Consider the following 18,919-nt stretch of genomic DNA (forward strand, 5'->3'; position numbering starts at 1 on the left):
CCCTTACTCTGAGGCCTCAGTCTTATGAGGCCATATCTGTCTTACAGATATGAACACACCGAGGTTCATACAGATATGAACACACTGAGACATTTCTACACACTGAGACATCACTTTGCCAACAAAGGTCCATCTAGTCAAAGCTACGGTTTTTCCCGGAGTCATGTATGGATGTCAGAGTTGAACGATAAAGAAAGCTGAGCGCTGAAGAATTGATGCTTTTGAACTATGGTGCTGGAGAAGGCTCTGGATAGCTCCTTGGACTGCAAGGAGATCCAACCAGTCCATCCTAAAGGAGATGAGTCCTGAATATTCATTGGAAGAACTGATACTGAAGCTGAAACTCCAATACTTTGGCCACCTGATGAGAAGAACTGACTCACTGAAAAAGACCCTGACGCTAAGAAAGACTGAACACAGGAGAAGGGGATGACAGAGGATGAGATGGTTGGATGGCATCACTGACTTGATGGACACGAGTTTGAGCAAGCTCCGGGAATTGGTGAAGGACAGAAAAGCCTGGTGTGCTGGAGTCCATGGGGTCACAAAGGGTCGGACAAGACTGAACTGAACTGAACTGAGGCCCAGAGGGCTAACAGACTTGTTCAAAGACACCTGGGTAACTGGAGACAGAGCCAGGGTGAGAAAAGGGGCACTCCCAATCACACAGAAAACAGTGACATATTGGGACAAGCTGGAAAACAGCACTTTAGGAATCTGGAGAAAAGATGGTAATTTTGAGCAAGAAAGCAGTGGTAAGGTAAGTTTTTAAGGTAAAAGATTGTGTGGGTTCACTGTGAAGAGCATTTGCTGCTGCTGCTGCTGCTGCTAAGTCGCAAGAGTCGTGTTCGACTCTGTGCAACCCCATAGACGGAAGCCCACCAGGCTCCGCTGTCCATGAGATTCTCCAGGCAAGAACACTGGAGTGGGTTGCCATTTCCTTCCCCAATGCATGAAAGTGAAAAGGGAAAGTAAAGTCGCACAGTTGTGTCCGACTCTTTGCGACCCCATGGACTGCAGCCTACCAGGCTCCTCCGTCCGTGGGATTTCCCAGGCAAGAGTAAGAGCACTTAGACCTCAGCAAAGCAACAGACTGAAGCCCCAGGCAGGAGGGTGGGGCCAGCATGGGTTGCGGCTAGTCTGTCACTGCCTGCAAAGGCAGGACTCGGCAGGAAGTGTGCTCCCTGGCTCTCCTGACCTGCTCTGCTCACACATCCTGGTCTGTGGTTAAGGGCTGATCCCCTGAGAGATGCAGACCTTGGCCTGAAGCTGGGAGGTCCTTGAGAAAAACTGCAAAGAAATCTCTATCCCTAAAAACAAAACAACAACAACAAAAATTCTGTAAATACTACTCGATTCAATAGCTTGAATATAAGAGACAGGCCAGATCTCCTGATAGGAGTCTCCTTGTTAGTGTTTGTGAGAAAAAAACTTTTTTTTTTTAAGTCTGAAAGGATGTAAGTTGTTATTACTGTTTCCGTTGAGGGAGACAAATAAGCACGTCAAAAAGAAAAGAAACAAATCCACCTGTGAACTTTCATTACAATACAACTCTTTATAAGGGGGCATAAAAAAGACATGGAAGAGCCACTTAAAGGGAAAAGAACTACTTTTAAACTGTGGGAGTCTGACAACAGTCACTCAGCAGCAGCTCAGTCCAGACAGACGGAAAGACCCTGATGGAGAGGCTACTAGCCCACAGCCCCGTCCACCCTTGGGTTACTGCAGACCCTCCGTGGTTCACTGGGAGTGAAAAGCAGAGTGGCCAACATGAACATTTAACAAAAGAAGAACCAATAAGGCAGATACATGAACCTCCAAACACACAGGCATGATACCCAAGTCTCATGTCCAGCGTATCACATGCTCCACATTTCAATAAAAGTCAATTTGAAGATGCAAAGTCTTGTATTTATGGCACTTTTCTTGCCAGTCTAATCACTGTGAAGCTTCATAAATGATTCTTGGGTTCCAGCCTTGTTCTACTAAACCAGATTTCTTGTGGTAAGACCCAAGAAAGTGTTCAAAATCTTCCAGGGCAAAGAAGAAGGCTGAACATTGAAGAATTGATGCTTTTAAACTGTGGTGTTAGAGACGACTCCTGAGAGTCCCCTGGACTGCAAGGAGATCTAACCAGTCAATCCTAAAAAAAAATCAACCCTGAATATACATTGGAAGGACTGCTACTGAAGCTGAAGCTCCAATACTTTGGCCACCTGATGGGAAAAGCTGATTCTCTGGAAACGACCCTGGTGCTGGGAAAGATAGAAGGCAGGAGGAGAAGGGGATGACAGAGGATGAGATGGTTGGATGGCATCACCGACTTGATGGACATGACTTTGAGCAAGCTCTGGGAGATGATGAAGGACAGGGACGCCAGTTGTGCTGCAGTCCATGGGTTGCAAAGAGTCAGACACGACTGAGCAACTGAACAACAAGAGGAAAGAATAGCTTTTCCAAGAAATGATGCTGGGATAAGGATATCCACATGCAAAATAAAGTTGGATCCCTACCTCATACCTTATAAAAACTAAATTAAAATAGATCAAAGTCCTAAACATAAAAGCTAAAACTATGAGAAGAAAATACTAGGTAAATATTTGTGACCTTGGATTAGACTACAGATTTTTACATATGACACTAAAAGCACAAACCATGAAATAAAAAAATAGATAAGATGGACTTCCTCAAAATAGAACACTTTTCTGCTTTAAAGAACACTTTAAAAAAAAGAAAGACAATCCACAGAATTAGAGAAAATATTTGAAATATATATCTAATAAAGGGTCCATACCCAGAATATACAAGGAAATCTTGCAAATCAACAATAAAAAGACAAACTGATTTTAAAAGTGGGCAAAAGATCTGAATAGATATTTCTTTAAAGAAAATATACAATTGGCTATACAGGAAAAGATGCTCAACGTCATTAGTTACTAGGGAAATGCAAATCAAATCCACAATGAAACAGAACTTCACATTCAATGGTTATAATAAAAGACAAATAAAAACAAGTGTTGAAAAGGATGTGGGATAAATGAAATTCTCATATACTGCTGATAGAAGTCTAAAATGTTGCAGCTATTATGTAAACAGTCTGGCAGTTCCTCAAAAGTTAAACATAAAGTTATCCCATGACCCAGCAATCCCACTCCAAGTATATGCAAGAGAATTGAAAACAAATGTCCACCCAAAAGCTTGCATTCTGAATGTTCAGAGCAGAATTATTATTCAGAATACCCCCAAAGTAAAATAACTATCAATGGACCAGAATAAAAACCCGGTATACCCAGGGAATTCCCTGGCGGTCCGGCGGGTGGGACTCTGCATTTCCACTGCAGGGGCAAGGGTTTGATCCCCAGTCAGGGAAGTGAGATCTTACAAGTTATGCAGCCAAAAAAAAAAAGTAAAAAACACCAGCGCCCCTCTCCAAACTGGTATATCCATATGATGGAATAAAGCAATGAAGCAGTGACACATGATACAACATGGATGAAGCTTGAAAACCTCATGTTAAGTGAAACAAGCCACATATTGTGTGATTTCGTGCAGAAAAAAGTGAAGAACAGGTAAATCCATAAAAACAGAAAGTAGACCTGTGGGCGCCAAGGGCGAGAGAACTGGAGGGGAGGGACTGCTCATGGGTGTGGGGGCTCTTTCTGTGGGGATGGAAATGTTCTGGAATCGGAGGGTGGTGAGGTGTGAACACACTGCCACCACCGCCGCCCCAGTACCCTGTACCTGGCCTGAAGGCGTCCGATTCCTTTCTTTGTTGTCCCCTGGGGAAAGCCATTGGCGGTGACATCCAGGGGCTGCTCAGGCACTGCACTCCAGCTGATGGCTAGGAAAAGGTAAGATTCTGGGGTTAAAGGTGTTCAGTTTTCTGTAAATGTCAGAGGTATTTTAGTAAGAATATTTCCCGACCACTGCAGACCCGTGAGAGTTGGATATGATGTCAGAGACAGTGGCTATCACTCTGACGCTTGCCCTCCGGAGTATAAGAGTATAAAGTAGCTCATGATTCTTCATCATCATCACCATCAGGGCTAACAATCGTTAAAACATTTATTATATGCTGGACACACAGCAAATGCATGAAAAAAAAATCTCTCATTTATTCCTCATAACAACCCTGACAAATAAATGACAAATTCTTATCTGAAGATGAAGAAACTGAGGCTAAGAGAGAACAAGGTGCCCAGGGTCACACAGCATGATCCTGACCCACTGTGGGTGTCTCCTGAGCCCACATTATTGACAACTTGTGTGGGAAAGTGCTACCCCAGGCTGGGAGGATGCAGTGTCTCCCAGGCCACTCTACAGTCTGGGGACAGGGGACTCCAGAGCAAGTGGAACCTGGACCCCTCACCTGCCCCACAAGGAACAAGTCGGCCTGGGCTGTCAGCCTTTCTCGTCTGCACTGCACGGCGGCTCTGTTCAAACAGTAAATCTGACTGCTGTATTTTCACTTCTTGAACTCCAAAGCCTTCTGGCAGAGCCGAAACGTTCTGACACCTAAATGTGAGGGAAAATGCATGAAATTTGGCTCACTCCTCGACAGAGAGAATATCTAGGGCTGTGTACCACATCACCACCCACGTCTTAGCAAGAGGCAAAAGCTTTAGAAGGTGTGTGCATTTGTTTGTTTATGGGGATGGTATAGGAGGTAGTGACAGAACAGAACCTAGATCCTCTGAGCCTTATGAATGCGGGAAAATCACTTCCGTCACTCTGAAGTGAAGCTAGGAACTTACCGCCGTCCCTCAGGGACTTTAGTAGCACCAAACTCTGTTCCTTGTAATGGGTTTGAAAGATTTGAAGACCTTAAGCAGAAATATTAACCTGTTGGCAGTAGCTTCCTAAGGAGTCATTCAAATATACCAGAAACCATAATTATTCTGTAATATAAAACTTCATTTTTTTCTATTTCACACAAAGTAGATGCCAACATGAAGTGGGTCTAGAACTGAGTAGACAGCAACTTATAGTCTCAGAATCAAGAAAACATGGAAAACAGAGAAAATGCCTTGGGCACCGTGCCTAGGATTGCCTTTTTTCCCCCTTAGCATCTTTATTTGTATAAGTTTATATACCATAAAATTCACCCATTTCAAGTTATAATTCAGTGCTTTTAGTCACAGAGTTGTGCCGCAAGCACCGAAATCTAACATTTCCGTCACCCCGAGAGAAATCCCAGTCACTCCTTAACAGCAGTAACTCCTTGTCTCCTTCTCCAGCCCCTGGCACCCATGAATCTACCTTCTCTGGTTTGCCTACTTCGGACATTTCAGTCCATGAAATCATACGTGTGGCTTTTTCCATCTGGCATAAGGTTTTCAAGGTTCATCCGTGCTGTGACACGGATCAGACTCCATCCCTTTTTGAGGCTAACATTCCACTATACGGAGCTACCATCTTTGATTGATCCATTGAGCAGCTGATGGACATCTGGGTGGTTTCACTTTTAGGGTATTATGACTAGCATTGCTCTGAACACTCATGCACAGCCTTTATGTAGATGCGTGTTCTTATTCCTTTTGGATATGTACGTGGGAGTGGAATTAGTGGGTCATATCCTGGCACTGCTCCCAAGAGCTGGCTTTAGGAGAGTGCATTTGACAAGAGCGCCCAGGTTTCCCCAGGCCCTGGTCGTATTCTGCCCTCGGTACTATGGCAGGCATCAGGCGTGGCTGCCCTTCTTTAGGGAGATCACACTTGGGTGGTCATCCTTCATCTTTTTCTTTTTAAAAAATTAACACTAATGTTTGAGTGTCCTTAAACATAACAATAGCAAACTATGTGCACTGCAAAAAAAAAAAAAAAGAGTAATCATAAAGAAGAAAAAAAAATCACCCATAATACCACAACTCAGAGGTAATCATATTAATACCTTGGTATATATCTTTCTATAATTTTTTTTCCTATGGACATAATATACTTTAAGACTGAAATGAACTCATCTTACCTTCTAAATTGCTCTTTAAACATTATGAGCATTTTTCCATGTTTAATTCTCATCAGTATTAGTTGCAAAACACAGTCACAATCTTCTATAGCTGGCCACTTCTGTGGTTTCCTTTTCTTTTCTTAGTGTACACAAAATGAACGTTTGAGCAGTTTCTTAGTCATTCCCTCAGGACAAACCCTAACTTTTTCTACGTCTGTACCCAGGTTCAAGGCCCCGTGGACACAGCCCTAGACCGTTTCTTGGCAAGACGGCCCCCCTGCCCTCTCACCTCCTGATCAGTGCTCTCTGCATGGCCTCCTGGCTGTAGGGGCACTTTCCAATGACCACAGCTGACAGATAGATGGGTTCTTCTAAGAAGTGCATCAGCAGTGCCCCCTGGCATCCGAGGATGTTCCACCGTGCCAGCTTGTCGCTGCAGGACATGGAGCGAGTCCTGTCCCCCCGGCCTGGCTTCACTCGGAGCAGCCCCACCCGGTGATATGCAGCACCAGGCTGCCCCGAGTCTCCAGCTTCTCCAGGCACACACTTGGCTCCAGTTCTGTAAACGTCCACCACTTGGGCACCACTAGGGGTCATTCCAGTGACACTGGCCAGTTCCTCTGCCGTGAGATTAGAGCTGCTGACATCTGGTGGATTTGGGCCCCTTTCCTGACTGCCAAAACTCTGACGGTGAGCTGTACCACCAGGAGTCCTGGGCTCCAGCCTCATTTTTTTAGTCACAGGACTCTCTGGGTCTTCACATTTCCTTTTATCTTCAGGCGCTTCTAGGTTATCACTAGTTTCTACTGATGGGTTACTGGCCCAATCTCTACTGACAGGACAGCAAGGCTGATCTTCAAACTCAAGCATTGGAATGATGGAGGCATCCCCACCTGCAGGAGAAGAAATCCCTTAAACCAGTTGTTCCCAAAGTGAGGCCCCTAGACCAGCTGCATGAGCATCCCTTGTGAACCTGTTAGAAATGCCAAATCTTGGGACCCATGGTAGACCTATTGAATCAGAAACTCTTGAGGTGGTACCTAGCAGTCTGTTTTAATAAGCTCTCCATGTGATTCTGATACAACCTTGAGTTTGAGAACGACTGCTTTAAATGAAGTTTAATACTCTTCTCCCAGCTGACCTGAGATGAATTAAGAACACTTGGCCAAATTTCCCTTATAACAATTCTCTGGGGTTCTCACTGATGACCCCATCCTAGACCCAGTGAGCTAGAATCTCTCAGTGGAAGGAATTGAACCATTTAACAAAGATCCCAGGACGTTTTGGAAACACTAGATTAGACCAAGCTTTCTCAACCTCCACACGGACATTTGGGGCCAGACAATTCTTTGCCATGGGGGCTTGTTCTATATATTACAGGATGTTTAGCAGTCTCTCTGGTTTCTGCTTCCTAAATACTGAGAGTACCCCTGAGTCTGACCACCAAAATGTCTACAGATACTGCCAAGCATCCCTTGGGGATCAAATTGTCCTGAGTTGGGAACCCCTGGTTTAGAACGAGCACAGTTTCCCAAGTGCATTTTGTGGAGTGTTATCCCCAAGATGCCTTGGAAAATAAAAGCGGAGGGTTGATTTCATGGTTAAATAAGTTCGGCAAATAATGCTTATAATTTACCCATCTTGCATATCCTCTCAGTAAAGACTTGCATAACTGGTATTTCCCTGTGCTGGTTCAGAGATTTCTGACTTACTCTGTGTTTACATTGAACCAAAGAAAACCAGAGGTCAGTAAAAAGCATAGCTTTCCCAAGAGAAGGGAGATTCTTCAAACACTAATGTGTACTGCTTTTCTGAAGTGTGTACATAATACATCTGTGGTCTATATAACCTAAGAGTGGGAGAGGCAAGAGATGCAGAAATGGGAGTGTTGCCAGAGAGGCTGGCTGGCAGGCCTCCAGAGACCTCACAAGGTGACAGTGACTTTGAAGAATTCTCCAGGGCCCACCTCCCACTCCGAAGGCTCAGAGATTTGATCCGGACCAATGTACGAACTCGGGAGTCTGACTCATGCTAACACAACTCAAATGCACAAGTCTGAAGTAGCCAACCCAGGCACCAACTTAACAGTTAGTAATGAGGAATAAATGCCAAGTGAGCCAGACCGTCACATTCTCTAGTGTTCTCTCTTCCCCCAGTGGAAATGTCCCACTGTAAAAGATTGCCCATGACCCAGGGAGTTAGATCAGCAGTTCCAGATTTTGATTTCACAGACCTGTAAAATCTCCACAAGATTTTAAGATCAATAGAGTGTTGTCAATTTTATATTTCATCAAGTAAGATCTTTAAAAAGCTTATTTATCATTAATTTAAAAATACATAAAGATCTCATAAGCTTAAAATGGAAAGAAATTAGCTTTTTAAAAACTCACTGAACAGTCCTGAGTTTTCTCGTGTGACCATGGAGCAGTGCTCTCTCACAGAGCAGTACCAGCCTGTGGACCACTGATTTTCGTTGTTTGATTAGGTGGTCAGGCTAGCTGTAATCTCCAGATCTCTCTCTCCACAAGAATGCTACACCTGCTGCTGGGATCAACCAGGCCCTGGCTGGGCAAAGCGGGATCCACAGGCCAAGACTCCTGGCATCACCAGGGAGCTGGTTAGAAGGGCAGGCCTCCAGATCCACTCCAGAGCTGCTGTATTTGAATGTTCAGTTTAACAAGTTCTTGGGGTGCATATTATATATATTACAGTTTGAGAAACACTGAGTTAAGAAACATCCTTTGGTTCTTGAGTGCCTTGGTCCAAAGACATTGCTAAGAACAGAGTATGGATGAGCCCTGCCTTTCTCTGTATGTCATTTTTCTGTTCTCTCATAAAGTTATATTTTTATTTGAATTATGATCTTTAGTTATTGTCTCTAAAGAGTGATTAGTGTAATACCCATGGGACAATCTTATTTCCTTATTTCAAAATTTTTCGGGTGAGAAAATTTTATTATCATTCCTGAGTTGTCTACAAGGGTAGAAATTATTCTCAGTTTTCTAGACAGAAAAACAAAGTATAGAGGTGACCCCCCTTGGCCAGGTTTGGTCTTCCTGCCTAATGCAACTACAGCACCTGAACATCCCTTTAATTGATCAAAATCTATCTTAACTCACCATGACTGTCTATATCTCCTGAAAAATTAAAGGGTAAACGAGGGACTAGACTTATTCACTGCTATATAACCATATTTCACACTTCCCTGACAAACAGTAGAAAATATGTGTTTAATGAATAGGTGGCAAGAATACACAGAAGCACTGTATAAAAAAGATCTTCATGACCAGATAACCATGATGGTGTGATCACTCACCTCGAGCCAGATATCCTGGAATGTGAAGTCAAGTGGGCCTTAGGAAAGCATCACTATGAACAAAGCTAGTGGAGGTGATGGAATTCCAGTTGAGCTATTTTAAATCCTAAAAGATGATGCTGTTAAAGTGCTGCACTCAATATGCCAGCAAATCTGGAAACCTCAGCAGTGGCCACAGGACTGGAAAAGGTCAGTTTTCATTTCAATCCCAAAGAAAGGCAATGCCAAAGAATGCTCAACTACCACACAATTGAACTCATCTCACTCCTTAGCAAAGTAATGTTCAAAATTCTCCAAGCCAGGCCTCAACAGTATGTGAACCATGAATTTCCAGATGTTCAAGCTTGTTTTAGAAAAGGCAGAAGAAACAGAGATCAAATTGCCAACATTTGTTGGATCACTGAAAAAGCAAGAGAGTTCCAAAAAATATCTATTTCTTCTTTATTGACTATGCCAAAGCCTTTGACTGTGTGGATCACAACAAATTGTGGAAAATTCTGAAAGAGATGGGAATAGCAGACCATCTGACCTGCCTCCTGAGAAATTTGTATGCAGGTCAAGAAGCAACAGTTAGAACTGGACATGGAACAACAGACTGGTTCCAAATGGGGAAAGGAGTACGTCAAGGCTGTATACTGTCACCCTGCTTATTTATCTTATATGTAGAGTACATCATGCAAAATGCCTGGCTGGATGAAGCACAAGCTGGAATCAAGATTGCCAGGAGAAATATCAATAACCTCAGATATGCAGATGACACCACCCTTATGGCAGAAAGTGAAGAGGAACTCAAAAGCCTCTTGATGAAAGTGAAAGTGGAGAGTGAAAAAGTTGGCTTAAAACTCAACATTCAGCTTTTTCGCAACGGGTTTGCCGCCAGGACACAGGTGTCGTGAAAACCACCGTTAAACCTAAGCCAAAATGGGAAAGGAGAAGACCCACATCAACATCATTGTCATTGGGCACGTAGATTCAGGGAAGTCTACCACGACTGGCCATCTGATCTACAAATGTGGCGGGATCGACAAGAGAACAATTGAAAAGTTCGAGAAGGAGGCTGCCGAGATGGGAAAGGGCTCCTTCAAATATGCCTGGGTCTTGGACAAACTTAAAGCTGAACGTGAGCGTGGTATCACCATTGATATCTCCCTGTGGAAATTTGAGACCAGCAAGTACTATGTTACCATCATTGATGCCCCAGGACACAGAGACTTCATCAAAAACATGATTACAGGCACATCCCAGGCTGACTGTGCTGTCCTGATTGTTGCTGCTGGTGTTGGTGAATTTGAAGCCGGTATCTCCAAGAACGGGCAGACCCGTGAGCATGCCCTTTTGGCTTACACCCTGGGTGTGAAACAACTAATTGTTGGCGTTAACAAAATGGATTCCACTGAGCCACCCTATAGCCAGAAGAGATACGAAGAAATTGTTAAGGAAGTCAGCACCTATATTAAGAAAATTGGCTACAACCCCGACACAGTAGCATTTGTGCCAATTTCTGGCTGGAATGGTGACAACATGCTAGAACCAAGTGCTAATAAGCCATGGTTCAAGGGATGGAAAGTCACCCGTAAGGACGGCAATGCCAGTGGAACCACCCTGCTTGAAGCTCTGGATTGCATTCTGCCACCAACTCGCCCAACTGACAAACCCTTGCGTTTGCCTCTCCAGGATGTCTATAAAATTGGTGGTATTGGTACTGTCCCTGTGGGTCGTGTGGAGACTGGTGTTCTCAAACCTGGCATGGTGGTCACCTTTGCTCCAGTCAATGTAACAACTGAAGTGAAGTCTGTAGAAATGCACCATGAAGCATTGAGTGAAGCCCTTCCTGGGGACAATGTGGGCTTTAATGTCAAGAACGTGTCTGTCAAAGATGTCCGTCGTGGCAATGTGGCTGGTGACAGCAAAAATGATCCACCCATGGAAGCTGCTGGCTTCACAGCTCAGGTGATTATTTTGAACCATCCAGGCCAAATCAGTGCTGGATATGCACCTGTGCTGGATTGTCACACAGCTCACACTGCTTGCAAGTTTGCTGAGCTGAAGGAGAAGATTGATCGTCGTTCTGGGAAAAAGCTGGAAGATGGCCCTAAATTCTTGAAATCTGGTGACGCTGCCATCGTTGATATGGTTCCTGGCAAGCCCATGTGTGTCGAGAGCTTCTCTGATTATCCTCCCCTGGGCCGTTTTGCTGTGCGTGACATGAGACAGACAGTCGCTGTGGGTGTCATCAAAGCAGTGGACAAGAAGGCAGCTGGAGCTGGCAAGGTCACCAAGTCTGCCCAGAAAGCTCAGAAGGCTAAATGAATATTATCCCCAATACCTGCCACCCCAGTCTTAATCAGTGGTGGAAGAACGGTCTCAGAACTGTTTGTCTCAATTGGCCATTTAAGTTTAATAGTAAAAGACTGGTTAATGATAACAATGCATCGTAAAACCTTCAGAAGGAAAGGAGAATGTTTTTGTGGACCATATGTTTTGTGTGTGGCAGTTTAAGTTATTAGTTTTTAAAATCAGTACTTTTTAATGAAAACAACTTGACCAAAAATCTGTCACAGAATTTGAGACCCATTAAAAAAAGTTTAATGAGAAACCTGTGTCTTCCTTTTGGTCAACACTGTAACTCCCTACAGTACTACTTTGGTAAGAGTTGCTCATAAGCTATTTCTGGTAAAACAATTTTCAAATTATGGGTTTGTATTTCTAGGGTGGAGCTTCAGGTTTGTTAACCTTGTGTTGAGAACTCATCTGTTTTAATAACATCTTAAGCATTGGTGCAACACTTTTCTAGATTAGGACAGATGAACAAAGTAACTATGTTTTATATGTAAGCTAGTTTGTAAGGTCAGATTCTATAGTACAGAAGCTCCTGTTGCATATAAAATTTTGTATGGTTACATAAATGAATAAATCTATGTCATTTAGTTTGCCAGGTATGAGGATGTGCATTCACATTTATAATAAGTAGTTAATCTAAAATGTGAGACTTAATAGTATTGAGTACTGCCTTGCTAGAGTTAATTGTATACAGGTTCTAGGAAAAATAAAAGATGCTGGAGGCTAAAAAAAAAAAAAAAACTCAACATTCAGAAAACTAAGATCATGGCATCTGGTCCCATCACTTCATGGCAAATAGATAGGGAAACAATGAAAACAGTGAGAGACTATTTTGGGGGGCTCCAGAATCAGTGCAGATGGTGACTGCAGCCATGAAATTAAAAAATGCTTGTCCCTTGGGAGAAAAGTTATGACCAACCTAGACAGCATATTAAAAAGCAGAGACATTACTTTGCTAACAAAGGTCCATTTAGTAAAAGCTACGGTTTTTCCAGTGGTCATGTATGGGTGTAAGAGTTGGACTATAAAGAAAGCTGAGCGCCAAAGAATTGATGCTTTTGAACTGTGGTGTTGGAGAAGACTTTTGAGAGTCCCTTGGACTGCAAGGAGATCTAACCAGTCATTCCTAAAGGAAATCAGTCCTAAATATTCATTGGAAGGACTGATGCTGAAGCTCCAATACTTTGGCCACCTAATGCAAAGAACTGACTCATTGGAAAAGACCCTGACACTGGGAAAGATTGAAGGCAGGAGAAGGGGACAACAGAGGATAAGATGGTTGGATGGCATCACCGACTTGATGGACATGAGTTTGAGCAAACTCCAGGAGTTGGTGATGGACAGGCAAGTGTGGCGTGCTGCAGTCCATGGTGTCACAAAGGGTTGGACATGACTGAGCGACTAAATGAAACCGATGTGTTTAATGAATAGATGACATGAGTGTCAGGATAAATCACCACAGAACTCAGGGCTTTGGACTTGTAAGCCCTATGGTTGGTTTTGGACCTTTAAGTCTCCTGATCCTGATGGGGAACTGAGAACTGAATAACAGTGTGAGTGACGTGCCTTCCACTTTCCTTGGTAGATAAGTGATTAGGCACTCTCACTGGCTGTAACTACGTGTTAGCTAAAGAGGGTGTATTTTGAGAAACATACTCACGGATAAGACACCAATAAGGAAGTAAAGATGAATGTAACATGAATCCAGAGATTTGAATATACTTACAGGGTGTATGGCTGGAGAAAAACACAAACAAGAGGTCTGGTCTGAGTTTCCACAGTCCTCTCTGAGATCCTGGGAGAAAGATGCTATCCTCCTTCAGGGCAGCTGCCAAGTGGAGCTGATGGAGCAGGTACCTAATGGGACGTGGGGTGCGGGGCGTTACCAGAGCAAACAACCCATGTCTGTGGTCAAGGGAGAGACTCTGGTGGGGTGATTACTAAGAAGGAAAGAGATACTGGAGACCAATGAAACAGGTAGTGGCCTGGAATTACGAGAACGATCTAGTGATTCTCAAAATGGGGTCCATGAACCAGCAGAACCAGCTGGAATTTATTAGAAATGCACCTTCTGGGACTTCCCTGGTGATCCAGTGGTTAAGCGTCCGCCTTACCATGCAGGGGACTAGGGTTCGATCCCTGGTCAGGGAACTAAGCCCCCAGGTGCTGTGGAGCAACTAAGCCCCCAGGGCACAACTCCGTGCTGCAGCTGGAGTCCACGCGCCACGTGGAAAAGATCCTGTATGACACAACACAGCTGCCACGGGCTGCAGCTAAGACCCGAGACGGCAAATCAGTAAACATTAAAAAAAAAATGGAAATGCAACTTTTCAAGCTCCACCTGGATCTGCTGACTCAGAACCCCTAGGGATGGGCCCAGCTATCTGGGTTTTAACAAACCCTCCAGGTGATTCTGAAGCACACTCAAGCATGAGAACCCTGTCTAGGCCAGATCAACTGTATTTTAAGTACAGTTCAGAGGCTGACATAATTAGTATTACCTGCGGGCTTATTAGAAATGCAAATTCTGGGGCCCCCACCCATGCTAGATCAAGCTCTTGGGGGATGTGGCTTTACCTTTGGAAACTCCTTCTGGCTATGACCTCAGCATGGCTATCATTGAGGATGTCACCTGCAGCAAAGAGAAGACACTAGTGAAAACATATGGAACCTAGACAGGCCCTGGTTCCTGAAAGCAGAACATGGCAGTTTTCTCCAGCACCCAGATTGGCCACATAACTCCTGGAGGGCTTTGCCAGAAAGCAGTACAATCATTATTGGCACAGTATTTACAGCAGGGTTTCCTCAACTACTGACATTTCGTGACATTTCGGGATGGAAAATGGGTGTGTGTGTGTGTGTGTGTGTGTGTGTGTGCATTTACAGCAGGGTTTCCTCAACTACTGACATTTCGTGACATTTCGGGATGGAAAATGGGTGTGTGTGTGTGTGTCCAGACATTGCCAAATGTCTCCTGGGGGGCAAATCTCCCCTAGCTGAGAACTCCTGACTTACAGGGAAATCTTAATCAGGAGGACAAATCAGATCTTTTGTACCCTGGTGCCATACTTGTGCCCATGGTGAAACAAGTCCGTTGAATTCAATCAATAGTAGTCCTGGATCAGTGTCCTCATATCCCTGGGAAAACTAGGAGATGAGGAAAGCAAACTGGGGGAGGACTCTGTTAACTGGCATCCAGAAAGTGAAGATGCCAGACCTCTATGGGATTTTCTTACTCTTTCTTGTGCCAAAATCTCCATTTAATTCATGGTTGCTTTCTGGGGCTTCAGATGTACTATGGAAAGCTAAACTCAGGGAACTTCTGGTTTGAGCATGAAGATAAATGGCCAACTTTCAATCCACTCAGAAAGATGTTCCTGGCGGCCTTTGCTTCTGAAACTTATTTCCATTCTTTAAATGAGTTCTGCCCTTCCAACTGGAGTGACAGTCAGCAGGAAGTGAAGGGTCAGCCACCTAGTGATACGGCCCCTTTGCTCTGCCGGGAAGAGAAACAGGTGACACAGACACCGATTTTCTAAAACTCCCTAATAGGCCCTGTTTAGACCCCACCCAGCCTTACCGCTCTTCCTCATTTTGGACTGGCCTATGCATTTGGTTCCTGTTCCCATTGAGACAACTTCCTTTGTCACTGAGGGGGTAAAAAAGCAAATCATAAAATGAGTTCTTAGAATCTGAATGGTCGGCAAGTTTAACAACCCCCCTGCACGTTCGTCCAGAGGGCTCCCTCACAGGCAGCCTCAGCTGAGGACTGGTTTCTGCACAGCCATCTCCCGCCACCAGAGGTCCCGCAGCACCTGGCCAGCAGCAGCAGAATGTGCCTGGCATCTCGGATCATACCCAGCCACCACCATCCCTGTCTAGCCCTGTGTCTCTTACTGGGAGAGACAGTGTTTCAGGGAGAAAAGGTCTCACCTTGCACTCGTCCATCAGAGTGGTCGCAGGCCTGGTCAGCTGTGGGTTGTATCTTCACCACGGCTGCGAGCAACGTCCACTCACGGTTGGGCTCAGGCTTCCCTTGCTTGGGCAGCTTGCTCCCATAGTGCTCGTAACACAGCCGGGCAATCTCATCCGCGGTCCACATGGTGCTCAGGCCCTGATCAAAACCCACAGCTGTCAGGACAGAGAGGAGAACCAAGGCAAGATGCTGCAACCCACACCCTGCTGCAGCAGGCGTTCACAGGTAGCCCCTTCATGTTCCTCCTGAGGCTCCCCGTTTGTAACTCTGTGTACCATCTTCTCTGACTACCCCTCTGCTTTCTTTTCATCATTAATGAAAGATCAACAAAGTCTCAAATCTCACAACCCCAGAAGATACATTATTTCTTCAAGATGTTTTTTTTTTTCCCTAATGTTGGATATATGACATGTTTCTAATGAATCTGAGCCCAATACTCAGAATGAAAGCATAGGAGGGAAATATTGTTGGTATTCCACTTTTCATTTGGAAATAGCACGTAAAGGGCTGCAGACCTCAGCTTGCTTCAGACAGACCCTCACCACACAGAGTTCATCTTTCTGGGGATAAAGGTCTTCTTTTCTATCCTTTTTCCCCAGACATTTTACTTTTCTTTCCCTCACAGCAGAGAGGTTCTTTATCCTCTGTCTAGTAAGCCTCCGCCCCCATCAGGAAAGCACCATTTTAATCTTCCACAACCTTTTATAATGCAGAGGAAAGTGACAGAGCCCAGTGGTTTCTCACCACTCAAGTGAGACAGCAGTTCTGCTTCTCAGATTGAGGGTTTTGGAGTTACCCTTTCTGGATTCTAATCCTGGTTTTGCTACAAATTGACTATGAGATATTGGGTAGATTACTTAACCTTTCTGTGTCATCTGATAAAAGAGACAATAGTATTTAATCCACTGGAGTTGCTGTGAGGCTTAAATAATATTTACAAAAAGTTGGCACAGTGTCCAGCATAATTACATCAATTGAGGTTAATACTACAAATAAGAACATTTGAATTTCCTGATTCATTTGCCTTGAGCTCCCTCACAGATAGTGGATCTGTGATGGATACGTAAAGCCATGAATAAGAGACCATGAAGTAGACCTAAAAGAGGCCTAGAATACTTCCCTTGACACTCTTCTCATTGTTGACTCTATCAGTGCTCACTCAGTGACCTCATTTGGCCACTGAAATGTATGAAAAGCTTCTTAGGAAAAAATAAGATCATAAGGTGATGGGTAAAGCCAAATGTGTCACCAAACAAAAAAAAAAGGCTCCACTGAACCTCAAGGCATATACCAGACAACCGCTTTTTCCACAATAAGCTCTTTGCACTGTTAAATTAATAAAACAAGGAGACAATTAGATTGATGAGTCTCTAATGCTGTGTTGGCCTATTTAAGCAAACCAAGATCTAAGTGTGTAAATGCCTTAAGGTTGCTGCTGCTGCTGCTGCTAAGTCACTTTAGTCGTGTCCGACTCTGTGCGACCTCATAGACGCCAGCCCACCAGGCTCCCCGGTCCCTGGGATTCTCCAGGTAAGAGTACTGGAGTGGGTTGCCATTTCCTTCTCCAATGCATGAAAGTGAAAAGTGAAAGTGAATTTGCTCAGCCGTGTCCGACCCTCAGCGACCCCATGGACTGCAGCCTTCCAGGTTCCTCCGTCCATGGGATTTTTCCAGGCAAGAGTACTGGAGTGGGGTGCCATTGCCTTCTCCAACATATCAAAACTGCTAAGGACAACCAACCAACAGCCGTCAGCTAGGCTTCCAGCTGTAGCCAATCAAATGATTTCTTCTTTTGTTTCTGCACTTTTTCTACAACAGTCTACCCTGCCTCCTGTCTGCAGAGGGCTCCTAACTACTTGCTTTGGTGCTGCCCAATTGGAATTGGTTTTTGACCAAACTTTTAAAAATTATAATATGCTTCAGTTTATCATTTAACTGTTCTGATGTGTGGGGTTGTTATTTCAATAAATGGTCATAGTACATCATCAGATCATAGTGCTTTAAATTAAGAATCTGGCTGGAACTGACAAAAACTGTGATTTATGTCAGAACCAGCATAAGTTTTTCTTTGCCCCACAGGCTGGTTTTCTGGGTCTTAGCTCAAACCGACTCCAGTATTCTTGCTTGGAAAATCCCACGGAAAGAGGAGCCTGGAGATCTACAGTCCATGGGGTCGCAGGAGTCGGACACGACTTAGTGACTAAACCACAACCACAAGTTCCCTAAGTAGGGATTGAAACCGGACCACTGCAGGAAAAAAAGCGGATCCTAACCTCTAGATCGCCAGGGAGCTCTCGCAGCATAAATCTTGTATTTGTTGGAACAAAAGAAAAGCATGGGCAAGCCTTGAATCCTCCGTGTGGAAGAGATTTCCCTCTCATTTCGAGGGGGCGAGGAGCATCAGAAGGCAGTATACTTTATGAAGGCAGATACTCTGGTACCCACCTGAAATTAAATCATAGGTACACAAACCATAATAGCCAAGGAAGACAGAACTTGCCAGAAGAAACGCTGACTCTATGAAGCAGCAGCCCAGAACTGTATCATCACATTCTCGGAGCTGTCAGGAAGGGCGTGCCCAGTAGTTTAAACGAGCACGTTTTGCTACACTGAGTCCACTAAAATTCAAATCCACTCTCTCCTAGAACGTGAATAATTGTTGTTAGTTTTTCTGCCCACAGATCGCATGTTTTAACAGTTGAAAAATGCTGAAGAGACCACTTCCTTTTCAAAGAAAGTTAGGGCCAGGGGCGAAAAGCTCTTTTCGAAGGGTTGGAAGGGAAGCCTACTTCCCTCAGCCCCCGGCTCAACACCCTCAAGTGGACCGGGAGGGCCAAGGTGTCCAGTCAACAGGAGACTCCGGGCCCCTGCAGCCGGGACTAGGTGGGTGCCTTCCCTCTTTGGTTTTGTAGGACGCTGCAGCACGGCCACGCGTTCCCCGCTCGCCCGCAGCGGGGGCTCTCCGCGCCGGGAGGGCGGTATTTCCACTAAAGGAGCCGCCTTTTACCGTCAGAAGCGTGGTGGGAGAGGTACTGTTCTCACGTTCTCTCCCCACACAAACGGAGCTTGGGAAAGTCAGACACTAGAACCTGACCCAGAAGCCGCGAGAAACCCCCTCACTTGCGCGCCCTCAGCTCCCCGACCCTCTCTGAGACCCTCGCCTCCCACCTCTACGACGCACGCCGTCGAACGGGGCGGACGGAGAGTGTGCGGCGCAGCGGACGTGACATCACTAAGAGGCGGCACACAGTGCACGCTGGCCTTTGTAGTCACTTAGGGGGCGGAGCCAGGTGGGGTCAGATCCGACTTCCGGCGCTGTGCGTATTAGTCAAAGGGGCTC

General features: G+C 44.9%; 1 protein-coding gene and 1 pseudogene across 20 annotated transcripts in view; one reads left to right on the forward strand and one right to left on the reverse strand.

Moving 5' to 3' along the window:
* ADAT1 (adenosine deaminase tRNA specific 1) overlaps positions 1-18,834 on the reverse strand; it is a 50,891-nt gene extending 32,057 nt beyond the window's left edge. For 10 of the 20 annotated variants that reach the window (XM_059876981.1, XM_059876980.1, XM_024978580.2 and 7 more), the window contains exons 1-8: positions 17,853-18,741; positions 15,537-15,717; positions 15,184-15,252; positions 14,181-14,235; positions 13,330-13,460; positions 6,237-6,840; positions 4,370-4,515; positions 3,742-3,841 (exon numbers count right to left, since the gene is read on the reverse strand). In XM_059876981.1, coding sequence (XP_059732964.1) covers positions 3,742-3,841; positions 4,370-4,515; positions 6,237-6,840; positions 13,330-13,460; positions 14,181-14,235; positions 15,184-15,252; positions 15,537-15,717; positions 17,853-17,960 — 1,394 coding nt within the window. In that variant the 5' untranslated portion in view covers positions 17,961-18,741. The other 10 variants (XM_024978574.2, NM_001081620.1, XM_024978586.2 and 7 more) reach the window with 10 other exon arrangements.
* On the forward strand, positions 10,117-11,859 carry LOC788609 (eukaryotic translation elongation factor 1 alpha 1 pseudogene; annotated as a pseudogene).
* Positions 18,835-18,919: the final 85 nt, after the last annotated feature.

The sequence above is a fragment of the Bos taurus genome, chromosome 18 (genome assembly GCF_002263795.3).
Source record: "Bos taurus isolate L1 Dominette 01449 registration number 42190680 breed Hereford chromosome 18, ARS-UCD2.0, whole genome shotgun sequence".
NCBI classification, from domain to species: Eukaryota; Metazoa; Chordata; class Mammalia; order Artiodactyla; family Bovidae; genus Bos; species Bos taurus.